The sequence below is a fragment of the Corylus avellana genome, chromosome 2 (genome assembly GCF_965113065.1).
Source record: "Corylus avellana chromosome 2, dhCorAvel1.hap1.2, whole genome shotgun sequence".
NCBI lineage: Eukaryota > Viridiplantae > Streptophyta > Magnoliopsida > Fagales > Betulaceae > Corylus > Corylus avellana.
The window spans coordinates 47,166,631-47,186,415 of NC_142491.1; the positions used below are offsets into that span (position 1 = coordinate 47,166,631).

Consider the following 19,785-nt stretch of genomic DNA (forward strand, 5'->3'; position numbering starts at 1 on the left):
AATATTTATGTTATAATTGGTAACGACTTTGTAGTTTTCTAGTTTCAAGTTAAAGACATTAACAAACAACTATACATTACTTAAGAATACTTTTAAAAATAAATAAACCCTCCAAAACATATTAACAATCAATATACCTAATCGTTTACATACATTTCCTCAATGCTGAAGCACTTGCAAGTTGAATCCTTTTCTTACCGACCTTTCAAGTTCGTCTTTGAAATTTTTTGTTATTTTGTTATTTTGTAATGATATTCTCCTTTTGATTACTTTTTGCATAGGAAATTACTTGGGATGTGGGAAAGCATGCCACTCATAGTTTTTTTTTGTTTCAAAGATTTGAAGTATCATCGCCACTCAATACTACAATATTTTATTATGGATGGCAAAACCATTACAACCTTGGACGAGATTAAAGGAGAAAAGAAATTTGATTACGACTAATTAATGTCTAGCCGCCTCATTTTAGTCTTCTTCCTCTTTATGCAGTGGCAGCTTCCATGATCATACCAATGCCTTGATAATAATATTTTCATACTCTCACCATCCTAAATTACTAATTAAATATTTTGATAAATTAATTACAACCCAACTTTTTGAGTTTTCCATGTGCTCTGTAAAGTAACGACCGAAAGTGTATACAAAAGAAAAAGGTTAATTATATTAGAAATAAATTAAGAAAAAGAATAAATTTGGACCAAAATTTCCTATAAATTGAATCCTAAAAATTAAAAAATTATCTCAACCCATATGTTCATCTATTTTTTTAATCGCATTAATAATTTATAATACGTTTAAATACTGAGTTGTATTTATTTGTATAAAAATTATATTAAAAAATTAGGCTCTAATCTCCATGTGTTAGAATGAAATTCGTACCCGTCAACGTTATTCACCGTTGGATGGTCATTGGAAGTTGGGTTTTTTTGACTATTGGGACCATCCTATGGTGTAGAGGCGGAGGACTCCTTTCTCCGTTTTGAGAACGACCATCGCAGAAGAAGGCGTCAAGATACGTCAAAAGTCGTCGACTCAGTTTGGTAACGGTCACTATTCAGTATCCACTACTTTAGACACGTGGCATTCCAGGAACAAAAAAAATGAGCTTGAGAATGCTTTCTTAGCAGCCCCCCCCCCCCCCCCCCCCCCAAACAAAAAAAAAAAGAAAAAGAAACCCTCTATATAATAAATCCACTAAAACCTAATATTATTCTTTAATAACTTTTAAAATTATAATTAAATTTTTATTATATTTTAATTTAATTGTAGTTTTAAAGCTATATATGAGTGTGGGTTACACACTCTCTCATATGCCATGAATATAAAAAATAGCACTACTCTCCACTAATGGGATTATGCCTTCACATTAGCTTGCTATGAAGCTTATTAAAATAGCCTTACAAAATGTTTTGTATTTTGATTTGCTTATTAATATAAAATAAAAGATAAAAATACAAAAATACAAACAAACATGGCGTGGCCAGTTTCTCTTATAGTTATAGAAGATTTTGAAATTATTTAATTTGGAAATTGGTACATTTTCAGCAAAAATAAACAGAAACATAAACTATGTTCTTTTGTCGTGTGAGTTACCCCAAAGAAATTTAAGTTTCCAAGAAAAGAAAAAGAAAAAAGGAAAACATCATGACTCAATTCTCACGCTTGACATTGATATTCTTAAAAGCCCGGGAATTCTTGTGCTATTTTCTCAAAAAGCAAACAGAGTGAATACGACACCAGTCAAGGAGCAGAACAGAAAAAGGCGGCTACCAACTTCACCGGTCTTGGCTGTCCAAAAAGACTTGTAAAACTAATTAATAAATTATTTTTAAAAAAAATTACACAAAATAAACGAAATTAATAATGATAAATAAATAAAAAGGAGCAAGCAAAAGCAAAGAGAAAGAGAGTCTAGAAAAGCTTAGCAAAGTAAATTGATAAATTTTCTTAGATTCCGGAGAAGGCTTTTAACGTCCATTAGTTATGGCATGCTATAAATAGGGAAGAGGGCCAGACCACATAGAGAAGCGAGTCATTACCTGTCAAGAACATTATACCAACGTTGTCTTCGGAAACGATATATATTTACATTTTCTCTCTGTTCAGAAATCTTCCACACCAACCCATTTTCTTGGATTCTCTTCTAACTTCACAAGCCTGAATCTTTACTCCATTCTCATGATCATCAACGTAGCTTTTTCTTGAGTATCATCATATATAGCATCTTGCAGTTGTAGATTCACTAGTACTCTAAGCCTTTTTTGAATACCCTTTTCCTTGGTTTCTTTGGTGGATCTTTGCGTTCCATTCTCACCAACTTTCTTGAATGTCAAAGCGTTTTTAGCAATATTCGTCCAAGCTTTTTGAATAGTTAAGGAAGTTTGTGACTGAAGAAATTAGCCTTTTTTTGTGATGAAATGGTTTTGGTAAATTGGGACCCAGAAAATGTTGGGGAGTACTGAATGATATATATGCATATAGATCAGTTGTAATATATCCTCTAAGAGCGGTTAAAAGGGTGTTTGGAAGTGGAGAACATGGAGCAGAAGCACATTTTGTTGTCGGCTTTGAGCGTTGGGGTTGGCCTTGGGGTGGGGCTGGGATTGAGTTCCGGACAGACAGTGAGCAAATGGGTAGGCGGGAATTGGTCGTTCGATGAGATTTCAGCGGAGCAGATTGAGCAAGAGCTTATGAGGCAGGTGGTGGATGGGAAAGATAGCAAAGTAACATTCGACGAGTTTCCTTATTACCTAAGGTAATTGAAGAATTCATCACATATGTGACATGGGGTTTGATATTTTAGTGGATCAGTTTGATATTGATATCTGGGGGACTAAAAATATGCATATCCATAAAGGAATTGAGTTGGTGTATACAAAAATTGTGCACATGGATCTGTTACAAGTTGACTTGTTAATTTTATGGTTATCTGCTCTTAATCTGCTACTCTTTCTATTTGATTTTTTTTAGTTGACTTGCTATTGAGGTTTTGATTAATGGGGGTTCTCTAAGCTCCACAGATTTTATAATAATATTTGGTATTTGACTTTTAACGATCTTTGGTCCTTGCCAATCCTGAGGTTCCCCTGTTCTTTGTTTTATTTTTCTGTTCAATTGATTTTATTTAATTTTGCGATGGACTCAATTAAGTTTTAAACAGAACAACAAGTTCATAGAACTAAGGGTAATAATTCATTTCTCCTACTAACATGTATAAGAACTGCATATTAAATAATCTAGTACTGTACATCTGTGCCTTATATTATTATGTGATGCTCGAGTAAGATTACCAGGTTAAAGCTTTTCTTTTTCTTTTTTCCCTTTATTTTTTCCTGTTTAGAGTCTAAGCTTTATTCCAGTTCTGTTGTATTCAGGAAGTATGTACGATGTACTGCCTTGTGTTCCATATGCGGTGTACTTCCATCTTGAATTCAGATCTATGTTAGAACTTTTAGTTTTAGAGCATGTCAACAATGTTTTTGTCCTGTTCAGGATAATCTTGCACCCTTGTAGTACCCTGTATAACATGGCTATTCTATAATTGATTATAGTGGAAGCTGATGAGGCACGGTCTTAAACTTTTGTTGAACTTTTGTGCAAAGGAGGAGGGCATGTAGTAATCCATGATAAGGAAACTGGGAAGAGAGTTGTGTGGGAAGAGGAAAGAAAGAAAGAGGTGCCTTCTCAGGGTTAATCTTTCTGGATTAAACATCCTTGAAGAGAATTATGTAATCATGTGGACTCAGAAAGTCCAAGCTGGACCAAGATGCTAACTTGGGACTATGTTAGTGAGATGGTAGAACATACAGCCTTATTGTGAATATTTAGTGTTACTTCTATGTGGACCTATATTATCTCGTATCTGTTATAGACCTGTTTAGCTTGTACGTTTTATAGTTTACATAATGCTAATGTTTGATTCTTGAATGACTGTATTTGATGCAACGTTTTTGTCTTCTCATGTCCCTCATTTTGATAATACAATGACAGTGAGAGAACTCGGGTGTTATTGACAAGTGCTGCATATGTTCATCTAAAGCACACTGATTTTTCCAAGCATACACGGAACCTTTCACCGGCAAGTAGGGCTATTTTGCTCTCCGGACCTGCTGGTATGTAATTTTGAAATGTTATTCAAACCTGCACTAAGGAATTTATGTTTTGAAGTTCACCTTTAACTTAATCTTGGTTGCATTTTCAATTTTCTGAAGAACTTTACCAGCAAATGCTCGCTAAGGCTTTAGCGCACCACTTTGAGTCAAAGTTGCTGTTGCTTGATGTCGGTGACTTTTCTCTAAAGGTAACATTTTACAGCTTTTATCTTCCCTAACTTTAAGTTTGATAAAGTATTACTTATATCTTTCATGTTCACCTTCCCACAGATGCAGAGCAAATATGGTTGTGCTAAAAAAGAATCTGTAAGCTTTCTTTTCTTTATACCGAGAAATGAGCATTGATTTAGTGTTTTCTGAGCACCACATTGTGTCTTTCATTTCCAGAATGCATATGTTAAACATAGTAAGTAGATGATGACTTACCATGAATTCCAATGTAGGGTGCCATTGTTGTATAAACTCAATGTCACTCATTTTTTAACTGCATTTGATGCATTCTTTGCTACTTATGTTAAAGGGGAGTAAGTGGAAATTTTCCTTGTTTGGCTTCTTTTTGTAGTCTTTCAAGAGGTCCATTTCAGAAATAACATTGGGGAGAATGTCCAGTTTGTTTGGTTCCTTTTCAATCCTTCCTCCAAGTGGGGAAACTAGAGGTATGGAAAAGAAGTAAAGCTCTTTATTTATTTTGTATCAATATACTTTTGTTTGGAGGATGAAGTAAAGCTGCATCTATTGAATGCTTTTTATTTTGTAATGGTTAGTCTCATACATTTATGAACTTTATCTTGATGTTACTATTTTTGCATGTATTTTTATTTATTATATGTTTCCTAACTCTGATTGAGAATTTTTTTCTACAGGGACATTGCATCGGCAAAACAGTGCTATGGATGTCAAATCAAGGTACAGTATATCAGTTAGATCCAACCAATAATATTACCAACCCGACTTGTCGGGATATATGGTGTTGCTGAGTTTAGTGGGTCAGTTTGACCATTGGTTCACAATCCAATACAGGCAACATGTAACGTTTCTCTTCTAAATCAGTGCCTTTATTTGCAGGGCTATTGAAGGTTCTAGTAATCCTTCAAAACTTCGGAGGAATGCTTCAGCTATGTCTGATATGAGTAGCATCAGTTCTCAATGTGCTTCCACAAATTCTGGTCATACATCATCACTATTTCTTTCTTCGTTTTTTTCCTTCCCAAAAGAAAAAAAATTCTGGCTGAATACCTTGGCATTCATTGGTTTATTAATTTCTGATTTTTTGCAACTGAATGACATTGATGTTCATCCTGATACATTATTTATCTGGTGGTTATGATATCTAAAAAGCAGTTATTGGAAGCTGCCTAATTGTAAAAAGTGTTTCAAGTTCATTAATTTCCAAATCAAAACAAAAAATTGCCTTTGTCATAGGAATGCTAAGGTGGAAGGCAAATTTTTTGGTCCTCCATACCACTGCCTTGTAGAGAGACACATTGGGTGGGGTTCACTGTTCAGTGGATCTAATGAAGACTCTCACCTGCAACATAAATCAACTTAATGAATTTAGGGAGTTGGGCAAAAGGAAAATAGGCTCATTTATTATATCTTAACTAAAATATCACTCCTAGTTTCATATCAATGAATAGACAAGATAATTAAGTTCTTTCAATCATTAAGATTTTCATTTCAGTAGACATAAATTTAGGGTACCGAAGAGGACGGACGGCTTTTCCTAATTTGCCTATCCTAGTTGTAGACCTTTTGCTTTCACTGACACGTTATTTGACATGATCTTGCAAGTACTCTCTTTTTCTGGGTAAAATTTCTGAATTAGTTGCTTGTATTGTAAACTGAATAAGTACCTAATGTGTAAACTTTATGGGAGTTGTATTCTCATAGTATTTATGGAAAAATTGGATCCTAAATGCATGCATAAAGCACAGTTTCTGTTTTTTATATCAAATATCCAGGTAGAAGTATCTGTGCTCTTTGAAATTTCAACAGCGGATTACACATGAATATCAGTTGTAAGGTGCCATAAATTTCTACACCTAGATTCTTCAAGTTCTATCCTTTGGTTATTTCTAAATGGATATATAAACTGGTCAATAGTTTAATTTATGGCTATCTGTCCTTAAAAGTTGACTTCACTACTTCAAGAAAGCTGAAGATCAGTTGCAAGCATTTGTAACTCCCTTTACTATGATAATTCTCTCAACTTTGAAAGTAATACAAATTCATAACAGACTTTGAAACCTATTTTCTTATTGCAATCCATGCTCCATCAGAACATGATCTTTATTTTACTTCATTGCAGCTAAATTCTATCTATCATAAATGTATGGAGGTCAATCAGTTGCATATATGTAGAAACCTGCGTGGATATTATATTATACTTACTGTTTCTTTGGGATTCTTTTGGTTTTTAGCTCCTCTCAAGCGCTCGAGCAGCTGGTGTTTTGATGAGAAGCTTTTTCTACAGTCACTTTACAAGGTAACATCATCATGGATAAGCTGCTTATCTTAAAAATCAAATTCCTTTTGTATTTGTGCATGATTGTTGACTGAACAAATACTAGCTAATGCAACTAGGGGTATAGTCCCAACTGCAGACTTATGGTAGTTTCTTTTTTGTTCTTTTTTTGTAATTTTAATGTTTTGATTCTAAAAAATTCCTGATTTATTGTTTGTTCTGTTTATAACTTTTGCCTTCTGAATCTAAAAACCTGGTATGTAGCTTTCCACTATCTAACCTAACAGTAAGAAATGTCATTTTCCCTACAGGTCTTGGTTTCAATATCAGAAACTGGTTCCATTATTTTATACCTCAGGGACGTTGGACAGCTTCTCCTCCAATCACAAAGATTATACAATTTGTTCAACAAATTGTTAAAGAAACTCTCAGGTTCAGTGCTGATACTTGGTTCCCAGATGTTGGACCCAGAAGATGGTTGCAGAGAAGTGGATGAGAGGCTCACTCTTTTGTTCCCATACAATATTGAGATCACACCACCTGAAGATGAGACTCATCTTGTCAGCTGGAAAGCTCAACTGGAAGAGGACATGAAGATGATCCAGTTTCAAGATAACAAAAACCACATATCCGAGGTACTAGCAGCAAATGATCTTGAATGCGACGATTTGGGTTCAATCTGCCATGCTGATACAATGGTTCTCGGTAACTACATTGAAGAAATTGTGATATCAGCAATATCTTATCATTTGATGAATAACAAGGATCCGGAATACCGTAATGGAAAGCTTGTTATATCATCTAAGAGGTAGGTATCTTTATCTGTCCTTGATTTCTTACTTAGCTCTTGAAAATGAATCAATTTCCATTTAATTACTAATCTGTTTGGAAACAGCTTGTCCCATGGAGTGAGTGTATTCCAGGAAGGTAAAAGTGGTGGGAAAGAAACTCTCAAAATGGAGACTAATGGTGAATCTTCAAAGGTTCATTTTTCCATCTCAATGTGATTGTACTTCTCACAATATGAGCCTAATGGAACTACTGTTACAGTTTCAGTCTGATTTAATCATTTATATGTTTTCTTCAATTGTAGGAAACTGAAGTAGAAGAGGCTGTTGGTGCAAAGACTGAGTCGAAGTCTGAAACCTCTGCATCTGAAAACAAAAATGAGACAGATAAATCTGTCCTTGCAATGAAGAAGGATGGCGAGAATGCCCCACCACCAAAGACTGTAAGTTCAAGTTGTTCAATACATAAACTGAAAATGGAAATATTCATTGAATTGGATATGAATCGTCAAGTATTTTACAGAGAAATCTGTCCCCATGATTCTGTAATCTAGTGTGCATTATTAGTTGAATCTTAGTCCATACTTTCATGTATACAAGTAATCTAGATCTTTGTATTTCATATATATATAATTTGTTGAGAAATGCTACATGTGTGTCCTACAGATCCAATGGCGGATTTGAAAAAAATATGGATGAGAGATAGAGGAATAGCATGTCTCTAATTTGTTTGTACCTAGTACATCTTGTTCATGGAAATTTTTGACATCCTCCCAAAGGAAAATGAATTCTTTCAGTTATATTTTAATCAACTAAAAATAAGAAGGGAAAATTGAAACAAAAAACATTACTGCTTAATATACATGTTGGTATCCGAATCTCATATTGTGCTTTGTCTAATATATTAGTAATTTTTTTTTTCTTTTTTATTATTACAGCATGTCATTTGGTAATTGAACTACCTTTCAGAAAACAAACTCCCATCCTAAATAATTGGGCCTGAAAAACGTAAAATAGCTGGCACAATTTGTGCTGGTTTCAATCAATTCTGATTGACATTTTTGTTTTATATCTGGAGTATGTAACTTTTCTTAGCAATTTTGTATGTATGTGTTCCCATGATACCCTACAAACACTTTTAAACCTTTTAAACAGTTGATTCAACACCATTGTATACGTGTGTATGATCTTGGTACATGGAATCCATTAGTTACAGATACAATCGTTTGGTCATCTTTCTTAGAGTACCTATTTTCTTTGTCTTATGATGGTCCTACAGGAAGTTCCTCCTGACAATGAGTTTGAGAAGCGCATAAGGCCAGAGGTTATCCCTGCCAGTGAAATTGGAGTGACATTTGCAGATATTGGTGCCTTGGATGAGATTAAGGAATCACTTCAGGAGCTGGTCATGCTCCCTCTTCGAAGACCAGACCTTTTCAAAGGAGGCCTCCTCAAGCCTTGCAGGGGTATATTGCTTTTTGGGCCTCCTGGTACTGGAAAAACAATGTTGGCAAAAGCTATTGCTAATGAAGCTGGAGCAAGTTTCATCAATGTCTCAATGTCCACCATCACTTCAAAATGGTTTGGGGAGGATGAAAAGAACGTTCGAGCTCTGTTCACACTTGCAGCAAAGGTCTCCCCAACAATTATTTTTGTAGATGAGGTTGATAGCATGCTTGGGCAGCGGACTAGAGTTGGGGAGCATGAGGCCATGCGTAAGATTAAAAATGAGTTCATGACACACTGGGATGGGCTGTTAACTAAACCTGGTGAACGGATCCTTGTTCTTGCTGCGACCAACAGGCCATTTGACCTTGATGAAGCAATTATTAGGCGGTTTGAGCGAAGGTACTACTGCATATTTTTCTTACCATTTGACATATTTGATCGGTGTCTCCATCATCATGTCCGTGCATGTGTTGTCTTTATCAATGAAGAGATGTCCTACCAAATGCACGAGATCCCAAACTGCACTTTATTACTCTACTTGATATCCATATACTATGTTGTTAACCTATTTTAAGCCTTCTAGACATAATCAATGGCTTCATGACAATGTTTGTGGCACAAATGCTTGATCATGTTTTCCACTTTTGTGTCTTGAGAGTAATAATTCTTAACTACCAAGACTTTCCAAAAACATTTTATGCCACACTTGGAGGAAGCTTTCAAGGATTAATTTCTGATATATGAAATTGTAAATGAACTTCATGTTTGCTAATTCTAAAGCTTTCCTATTTTGAGCAGAGTTATGGTTGGTCTTCCATCCATTGAGAGCAGGGAAAAGATCTTGAGAACTCTTCTGGGAAAAGAAAAAGTTGAAAATCTTGACTTTAAGGAGCTTGCAACCATCACAGAAGGATATAGTGGAAGTGATCTAAAGGTTTGTTTTCTTATAATATGAATAATTTAGAACTTAATTGTCTGTGATTAGCTCATGAAATTTGCTGCTGGAAACAGAATTTGTGTGTAACAGCAGCTTATCGACCTGTTAGGGAGCTAATACAACAGGAGAGATTGAAAGATGCGGTAACTACATTTTTAAGCTTTTCCTCTTTCCTGACATAATTCCTAATCTTTGACAAAATGCTAAATAAATCCAATCATTATTAACTACAGGAGAAAAAACCTAAAGATGCAGAAGGCAATAATAGTTCAGAAGCTACTTCTTCAGAGACAAAAGAAGAAGACAAAGAGGACCGAGTAATTACCTTGAGGCCTTTAAACATGGAAGATATGAGGCAGGCAAAGGCTCAGGTAAACTTGCTTGAACTTCCTTTTGTTTTAACTGCTCTCTATAATTTTTAATCTGATACAAGTCGTCTTCAGCAAAAGCTACTTACCACAATACAAAATTATGCTTAAATAGATTAGGGATTAAACGCTAACTCTAACCCTAGTGACATTTGGGCTGACTGCTCACTAAAATAACATAACAATAAAATGTGACATTATTAAAAGTGCCAAAAAGTAAAATCTCCTGTTCTCGAGGCTGGTTGTCCTCTGATATCAGGGTTCAAACACACGTGTAATTACTGGCCTATATCTAATGCCCCCATCACACTGATTAGTAGGACTGCATATACAAAGTAAGCAAAGATTGCTCCATTTGGTTTTTCTTCAAATTCACTATTAGACCCTACTGCTCTTACTTGTCACTGAACTTTCCTGCCATCTTGTGCTTACTGGATATTTTCAACTTTCTTAGTAATGAACTACACTCTTTAACTCTAACCTTGTAGTTTAAGTTGCCAAAGTGTAGCCTGGATCAATAAACATAGTCGCATTATTGATCTTACCTTAGTGCTACTTTGTCTAGAAGGAGATGATCAACCAGTTGAATGGTCCTTTTTCTTCATTAATAGCTAAAAAAATTTTAATTAAGTCGAAGGATCTAACTTGTGCCCATGTTAATTGTTTTTAAAGTATGACATACAGATTAAACTTGAAGGATTCTAGTTCTGCCAACAGAATCTATCTTCTTCTTTTTTCCATAGGTGTTTATATGTGTAATTTGTAAATGTAATGCAGGTTGCAGCAAGTTTTGCTGCAGAGGGATCGATTATGGGGGAGCTGAAGCAGTGGAATGAGATGTATGGGGAAGGAGGTTCAAGGAAGAAGCAACAACTAACTTACTTCCTTTAGATTGTAGAAAGCAGATATCTCATCTAGCTCATCAGTGCCGTTCATTGTGAAAGGATGTATAAGTTAGGGGAAGCTGGAAATTAAGCCCTTCGCCTGGAATTCAATGTCGAATTGAATGGGATGTTCTAGTGCCAAATCCTCAAGGACAGATATCCTGAAAATCCCAGGAGAGTTTATTTCAGTGTGCATTTTGTACATCATGTTTAAGAGAGAGAGAGAGGGTTCTCATTATCTGTTAGGCCATTCTATAAACCAAGTAGCACCAATGTTTAATCCTATTTTCTGTGAATTTGTGGTGTTTGGAAATGCATAGGTTTGCACAGAGTGAGGAACTTGTATTTAAATTGTTTTATATGCTGTACCCTACAGACTACATCCTCATAGAGTAGCATTTGTAAATTTGTTTCATGTAAACTTTGATTAGTACAGTACTTCTTACTCTTGCAGAGTTTGCTACAAATATTATGTGACAATGTCTTTACCAGGCACGAGAAGCTACGTTTGACCTTTAATGTTCATTTGACATATCAAAATTTGCTACAGGCCGGCAGAAACATACATGAAAAACTGAGACAGTAACTTGTGCCCTATGAGACAAATAGTGGAAGATTTCACATAGCCTTTTGTTGGTAAGAGAGAAAGAAGACGACCAGATTTCAAAAAATTCTCTTAAAACACATAAAACCCAATGTGGTGTAAATTAACTGGCAAGGCCTAGCAAATAGAACCAAATTTCAAAATTTTCTCACACATCCAAAGGTAACTAGAACTAAAGGTAACTCTGTCAGTCATCCAAGCAATGAAGATTAAAAGATTATCTGCGTTTTAAAGGTTGAACTACAATTTTAAAATAAATATTTTTAAAATTTATATTTTTATTAACTAAATTTTAAAAATCACCACTTTTTTAAAGAGTACATTTGGAAACCATTAAACCAAACCAAACATTAATCACAATGAAACATTATGCTTCCTAACAAAGGATAAGTGGCCAACATATCATTGTTCAACACAAAATGCTATATAAATACTGAAGTTTTGCTCTAATGACGAGATTTTCCACTTGGTAATTAACAAAAAATTTGCCATCTGTCATATTGTGCTCATCCTACCAATAAAAAATGTGACACGCTGTATCCAATACACGTCATCTTGTCTCAGCATTTGACAAAAAAGAAACAAAAACTTCTATAACCCCCTATGTTGCACCTTTCAATCTGTCATTTCAACCAATTTTGACTTGAAGTCCCAGCCTTTTGCAAAGAAGTCACTTAAGGTGTGTTTGGCAAAGGACTTCAAAAAGGGGGTGGAGTCAATTTTGAGATGAATTTTTTGGTCTTTGGTCCGGTCCTTGGCAAACATGCCCAATAGAAAACAACCGATACCCCGCTCGCTGACTGGTCGCGTTGATCATCATTTTTTTATTTTATCCAGATGATGATTTTCATAACATAATCTCTCCTTCTCTTACTCAAACTCTAGTGTTTGATCCCGCTCCTTCTGTCAATCCCAAGATGTCAAACCAATTAGAGAGGTACCAAAAACTGGGATTGAGTGAATCGCTGCCAAGAATCTACCGATACCCAATAGCCTGCAAAGAGCTCAGCTTCATTCTGAGAGCCGCTTACAACAAACTGCCCAAAAATTTGCAATCCCTTGTCTTCCAAGACACCCTCACCGCCTTCCGTCTCCTTCCTGAGTAAGCATTTAGCCCAATTCTCAATTTCGCATCTTTAATTCGAATTTTATGCTCATCTAAATTTTCATGTTACATGTGAATTTTGCGGACTCTTGTAATGATATTTCTTTCATGTGAATTTGTAATCCATTTGATTTTTCTGGTGGATATTACTTAAAGAAGATAGAAGTAGATTTGGGATGTTTATGTGATTCAAAGTCGGGAATTTTTGAGTTGAAATCTCTGCCTTAAGATGGAACAGATTGGATTATGTAGAAATTCTGTAAATACTCCGATGGAATCATGCAATCTTGGACGTTTTCGGGTCATCTGGAAATTTTGTAAAGATATGATGAGAAGACATTGAAAATTAACAGAAAAAGGGGCAATTTATACTGTGGTTGATACTTTGGAATCAAATGTATGATTGATACTTTGGTTTTCTTATACTTGGGTTTGTGCTAAAAATGCAATCGCAGTTTAATTGTAATAATTGCATCCATCCCTCATATTGCTGTCCATTCTAATCAAGAACTAGCTTTTGTGGCTTTCGCTTTGGGAGGAGATTGGTGAGACTGGTCACAAACATCAGTAGCTCTCTCTCTCTCTCTCCTGCGATTATCTTTTGTATGCTTTTTTTATATCATGGATGAAGCACCCATTGTTATTTGATGGATATTTTAATGCTAGAATGCAGATACGCACTGCTGTTTCAGCCGCCCATATTCTCCATCAGAGTGCAGAGGCTGCGTTGCCAAAGCAGAAGAGAAATCTGGCTATTACTGAATTTAAGCATGCAATGGTTGCGCATAAGAGGCGCTATAAAGCCCACCAAGAAGAAAGAGGTAATTTTTATTGCAGAAAAGGGTTTGACGTTATTATTTATCTGACTATATTTTCCTTTTTGGAGGCAGAGAAGCTCATTAAGATTTACCAGCTAATCTCTGTTTTAGCTATATACAAGGCTTCATAATTTTTTTTCCTCCTCACAATTTCAGGTTCTGCCCAACTGCCACAAGATATTCTTATGCACATCTTCAGTTTTCTAGATCTGCAATCTTTAGTTTCAGTTGGACTAGTCTGCTGGTAATTGTTCCTACCTTTATGTTTGTGGAATGTTATTACATTATATTGAGCACATATATCCAACATCTGGAGCATATGGACGTCCACTTGTCAAATTAAACCATTTAACTAGTGGCCTTGTAAATTGCATCTGTTGTGAGATTCCCTCAAATTTGATTTTCTACTCACTTAATAATCTTGGTTGTTAACCCTAAGGGGTAGTTCAATTGGATGTGACCGCGTCTCATGAAGTGGAGGTTACTAGTTCGAATCTCTAATTCCTCCTCTCCTTGGGGTTAATTACTTATAATAAATAAATAATAATAACCTTGGATTCTTTATGTGAAGGTCGTGGAACTTAGCAGCAAGTGATGACCATCTATGGCAGTTGCAATATTCTTCCATTTTTAGTAATTTTGATCATTGTTTGAAGAGTAAGGGACATCAGATTGGTAGACCAGTTGAAGACGAAGAATTTAGATTTTTAGAGGAGGACATGAATACAAGCAGTATTGACTGGAGAGAGGCCTTTAAAAGAGCATATATAGGTATGTGGATTCAGAGTCATTTAATATATATTTTGACTGGATATCTTTTTTTTTTTTTTTTCTTATGATACTATGTCCCACTTTGATAGATCTTTGACAGTAAATCACCAATATGAATAATCTTATAGGTAGATCAGCCTTTTTCCCCCTTGTTATCACATCAAAAAGCTTCCTGGTAGAATGATTGTATCCAAAAAAATTTATGTCAAGATCATGACTTTGGTAGCATACACGTTTTCAATTTGTTCTTTGCAATTTTTAGTGCGCATATGATGTGCAAGTAATTTTGGTAGCACCTAATAAATGGACCTCGAAGAATTCATGCAGGTGCATACACACGAGACTACACACGAGACTATTTTTTACTTGATTTAAATGCAAAAGGAAAAACTGTAATAGATGTTGAAGGAATGTAAGATTTTTTATTTGAACCCAATATAAAAGATATCAGTCTTCTACTGCAATACCGAGTCGCTGTCGTAATTGTATTTCAATATCTTTAATTTCAATCATCCTCCCAGTCACCCGGCTATGATGATCTGGACTCTGGAGCAACGCGCTCTCTCTCTCTCTCTTACACGCACACAAAACAGAACTTAGATCCTTGGTATTCCTACCTATCAACTTTGAATGCAAATGATCTCTCCTCCTTTCTGATACTATATATCTGCTTGGATTACAGGCAATGCGTCAAAGAATTTAACATCTAGTAGGGGATACTGTGGACACTGTGACACTATAGTTTGGCTCAGTAACTTGAAATGCTCCAATGGACATCATGGACTAAATTCTGAAAATCAGCAGCTAAAGCGTGTATCACCTTGCCAGGTACTTTCTTGATCAAGCAAAGTTTCAGGTTTCCCTTCTGGGTTTTTTATGAGTTGGTGACCGAATGTCTCCCTGCCGTTAAAAACCATAGTACACTAGCTCTCCTGATTTAGATATCACACAATTCAAACAGGCACTTTTGAGGCTTCTAAAGTGTTGAGGTTACATTAGTGTGATTGTAGTTCTTGACTTGACAAGTAATGGCATTGACTGTGGAATTCTGTAGAACTTCAAACTGATCAGTGTGTAAATTTTTTCAGGTTGTGGAGTATATTTTGGATGATTCATTACAATTTATATCTTCCTCAGATAGTGATAGTGATTCAGATGGAGGGTCAATTTCCAGGTTATGGGCCTATCCAAGACACATGACCGCACCCCAACAGAAGCCTTCCATTAGGAAGTAAATCGGTGGAGTCCTTTCATTTTGTATATATTTAACGTATTGAATGTCCTAGTGAAGGATATTGTACAGAACTGATTAACGGAGACGGATTCCTAAATCTCAAAAATGGGCTTGGTATATGTATCAGGGTTGCTTTTGAACTCCTCAAAATTACACTACGTTATGAAGTTGTTACGATCCTTGCGATCTCAAATTCCACTATCAGAAAAAAGAAACAAAGATAGGGGTTATAATTTGTATTTGCATGTCGAGTTCAAGTTGTATCGAAGTATGAGTATAAAATTATATAAATTAACTATTTAATTAAATGGGTTAAATTTTTTAACTTTTAACTCACTAATTTCATATTAGATTTGTGTCAAGTTTGCAGATCATTTCAAAAATTATCAGTACTAATGTCACGTAAAATTTGTGTTGTATCGATGCATAGGTATAAAATTATATAATTCAATTTTAATCTAACTTATTTAATTTAAATAAGTCAAAATTCTATATCATAACTTGATAATTTTGTATTGAGTTTAGAGGTTTTGATAAAAATTAACAGTCCAAAAACAATATCTCCAATATTAGGCTTGCCACGGTCTCTTTTGAATCAGTAAAAGGCATGGTTGGGTCAAAAGCTACTAAAGTTGTTCCTTTAGATGATGTTTCTTACCCACGTAACAGCTGAAGTATTCTTTTTTTTTTTGGTCGAATTTCAAAGCTTTACTCGGAAATGCGTAAAATGCTTTCTAATTTCAAAAAATGAATAGGAAACCAGGTCCAAAGCCCGAAACTATCAGCTTTAAACATAAAAAGAATTGTCATTTAGAATGGAAGAAGATGCATATTTATGAATGTTGTAGAATAGAATTTCTTTCTTTCAGTAATAGAATATGGTTAAGAGTTGAATATTACTCATTAGAACGCAACTACAACATTGCAAGGAACAGTGAACATTATTTATCCAGCTTAATCATCCGTCTAACGGAAGTCCAACTAGCAAGATCTAAAAACTCAAGACAAATCTTACTCAATACCATATTCATTTAAACTGTGTCTGTGTGAAGCACAACAATAAAATAGAAACACCAACTCTTGTAGATAAAGAGTCGGACCTCCATCTTGACAACACAGTTGCCAAATCTCAAACTTAAGCCTACTGAGAAACTATCATTATGTCTCTAATCCTTCTTGTTGTCTTTCAATGGTCCTCTTGGAATTTTGCTTAAAACCTTTGCATCAAACACCACATACTGCTTCTTGATCTCAACCGTTGCCTTCTCAGCAAATGAATCAACATGGTCTTCATATTTCTCATAAAGCACAGGTAGTGTGTGCAGTAAGACAAAGGCTGTTTTAAAAATGTCAAGTTAACAGGAGAAGTTAATCAGAAGTCCTTTTTAATCAAATACATTAACAAGTGACAATTAAAGATGATAGATATCCTCACCTATGTAGAACAAGGTCAGGAAGTTGAACCATTTCCCAACAAGTGACAGAACCCACAAGCCAGCAATAACCTGATAACCAGATCAACAAAGAACCTTTGAGTGGGGTATTGTCTGAGTAACTGTGTTTACATTGCTAAGATGCAACAGCAAAACTGTGATCTATGAATATGAATGTTGATTGCAAAGTTGACATGGGGAGTTCTTATTGGCACGGATGTTTTGTTACTTCAGATTTCTCGCATGCAAGTTTAAATTGAAATGCTAAAAATTCAGAGGAATCAATAGAAAACGAGGCTCTACAACAGGCATGCAGGGGAGAAATCAACATACACCAAGAAACTCCTTCAAGTCTCTCCCAGATGCAATATCCCGCAATACAGCCAAGGCAAAATTGATTTCAATTCTCACTGTGGAGACAACCTCAAGGACACAATTCTCAGGAAGTCGAAGTTCTGGAATGCGTGGTGGAGACCTGGTCAATTAACACACTAATTAAAAGCCACATAAAATAACATCAAGCAAGTTTATGGAAATGAGTATCCAACACCTTACTTGTTTATAAATGTACATGCATTAGACCACAGGAAAAGGATAGCCAGAGAGACTATTAGTATGTGGCAGACCAGAGTGACTAAGTGGTATCCAAGCAACTCAAAGAGAACCCACAATGCTGTGGCACCACCAAGCGCACCTGCAGAGATTTTCTTGTTCCTCCATAGGAAAACATCAGCAGCTGCAACCAAAAATTACATAAGAAAACGATTATAAATAATAAAATATGGAGGGCACTTCTCCGGCAATGTTCTTTTTACAATGCATAGTTATGAAATGAACAGATAGGAAACAATGATATCAATTTTTGAAAAATAATCCATAAAGTTTGTTTCCTCTTCTTTGGAAACATTTCCAAATAGAAAGCTTCAAAAAATATTCATGGTCACGTCTATTGTCCATTTTCCTACAATGGGAATCCAATAGGTCGCAGGGGGGAAATAGAGGTTTGGTTATAGGTGCATTTACTTGTTTCTCTACATAATCACATAATTTTGAAGTAATAATAATATCTTCCCTTCTAAATTGTTCAAGAATAATTATTTCACACCCAAGTAATGATAGAACAAAAGGAAACAAAAAATTCAACCACATAAATCATAGGAAAGGAGAAAATCAAAGAAATGGGTTCAAATATCAGTTCTATACACGCTAATTGTTTTATCTTCATTAGCCACAGCATTAATGCGTGAGAGTACAAATAACCATGCAGCAAAGAATCAATTTAGCAAACATTCTTAAGCATTATATAAGAACTTTATATCAACTCTAAAATCTTATATATCAGAAAACAAAAGTAAAATAAATAAATAAAGAGCTTTTAGCTCTTGTGCTTCTTATGCCACCTTTTCTCACATCAATCAAACGCAACACGGATCTATAGCTCCGCTGTTTGGTCGCAAAGAAAATGTAGCATCGGGCAACGGAAATTTTTCTAGATAGACTAAAACCGATTTGTGGCGATTAACTCACATATGAAAAATAAATAAATAACAAAACAATCGTTACTTATGAAACACTTTCTTCATCTATTATAAACGTAAAAAATTTCTCATCCTTTCCTAAATCGCTTTCCCACATTTCCTCATCAAACAAACAGGGATAAGTTGATACATATATAAATGTACATACAAATCCATATAAATATATATATATATATATATATATATATATATATATATAGAGAGAGCCAGAGAGGGTACATTTTCCACCGCCAAGAACTTTGTGGAGGGGCTTTTCACGGCCGAAGAGTCTAAAAATCTTTGATTTGGCAGAGTCGAAGGACTTCGACTTGCCATCGTCAGAGTCGGAGGACGACGACGAAGATGAGTCATCGTGGTCGTGGATCTTCTCCAGGATCTTCTCCACCAGCGTCTCATGCTCGTCCTCATGGTCCGCCATGGATCTCCGCCACGCAACAAGAGATAGAGAAATAGAGAGAGTGTGTTTGCGTTTCAAAGAACGAGAACAGTGTAAATTTCGAGAGGGAGAGAGAGAGAGAGATGAAATCTGGGCCGTTTATAGGCGTTTGGTAGGCAAAGGCTGAGTTTCGGAGGACGAGCGAGAGCTTCGGACTTCGGGGCGTAACGGATAGTGAGAACGATCTAACGTCACGGAGACAATATAGTTCACCGGAGGCAACCGTGTGAGCAGTACAGCGTACACGTGGTGGATTTGGAGATGGATCATTCTAAAAATTTCTCCAAAATTTGCTCCCTAAATTGTGTCACAATCTTATATTGGACGTGACACATCATTTAAGTAGCAAATTTTAGAAAAATAATTTAGAAGTATAACTTCTTTCTCTCGAGTTTTGGTGGATATGATTTTAGTTCACCTTTTGTTTCATTCAAATAGGATTATAAGAGTTGGTATATTATTTTTTTATAATGACATTATTTTTCACTGTGTTTTTTTTTTTTTTTTTTTTTGACATGTTTTCAATGTAATAATCATTTTTTTAATCCATAGTCTTTGTCTAAATTCTAAAGAGGTGATTAGAACAAGAGATATATTATATGAAAAAAAAAAAAAAAATGTTAGTCTCTCCATCTTCATCCTTTTAAAAAAAAAAAAAAAAAAAAAAATCAACCATTGTACAAATTCAATGATTGATTTGACAACATAGGTACAAAATATGTTAAGTCATTTATCTCAAAAACTTAAACTTATGGGAGTAAATTAATTTAATAATTTAATTTATATTCTAACACTCGCTCTCACGTGTAAATTCAAGCTCTTTCTCTTAATAAATAAGGTTCAA

The 19,785-nt window shown here is 35.1% G+C and overlaps 3 protein-coding genes across 3 annotated transcripts; 2 read left to right on the forward strand and 1 right to left on the reverse strand.

Moving 5' to 3' along the window:
* Positions 1 to 1,970: 1,970 nt before the first annotated feature.
* On the forward strand, positions 1,971 to 11,509 carry LOC132185536 (uncharacterized). The gene is made up of 16 exons (XM_059599303.2): positions 1,971 to 2,755; positions 3,991 to 4,112; positions 4,212 to 4,300; positions 4,383 to 4,418; positions 4,675 to 4,768; positions 4,976 to 5,018; positions 5,178 to 5,278; positions 6,533 to 6,597; positions 6,888 to 7,384; positions 7,472 to 7,559; positions 7,670 to 7,807; positions 8,644 to 9,212; positions 9,612 to 9,747; positions 9,825 to 9,893; positions 9,984 to 10,121; positions 10,896 to 11,509. Exons 1-16 carry the CDS (start codon positions 2,538 to 2,540, stop codon positions 11,007 to 11,009), a joined length of 2,517 nt encoding a protein of 838 aa, XP_059455286.1. The 5' UTR covers positions 1,971 to 2,537; the 3' UTR covers positions 11,010 to 11,509.
* An 838-nt stretch (positions 11,510 to 12,347) lies between these two features.
* On the forward strand, positions 12,348 to 15,716 carry LOC132162843 (F-box family protein). The gene is made up of 6 exons (XM_059573064.2): positions 12,348 to 12,708; positions 13,378 to 13,532; positions 13,686 to 13,773; positions 14,101 to 14,300; positions 14,983 to 15,128; positions 15,389 to 15,716. Exons 1-6 carry the CDS (start codon positions 12,524 to 12,526, stop codon positions 15,533 to 15,535), a joined length of 921 nt encoding a protein of 306 aa, XP_059429047.1. The 5' UTR covers positions 12,348 to 12,523; the 3' UTR covers positions 15,536 to 15,716.
* Positions 15,717 to 16,413: 697 nt separating this feature from the next.
* On the reverse strand, positions 16,414 to 19,097 carry LOC132191180 (reticulon-like protein B2). Its single transcript, XM_059606178.2, has 5 exons — positions 18,725 to 19,097; positions 17,523 to 17,703; positions 17,301 to 17,442; positions 16,970 to 17,039; positions 16,414 to 16,870 (listed from the first exon to the last, which is right to left on the reverse strand). Exons 1-5 carry the CDS (start codon positions 18,921 to 18,923, stop codon positions 16,701 to 16,703), a joined length of 762 nt encoding a protein of 253 aa, XP_059462161.1. The 5' UTR covers positions 18,924 to 19,097; the 3' UTR covers positions 16,414 to 16,700.
* Between the last annotated feature and the right edge of the window lie 688 nt (positions 19,098 to 19,785).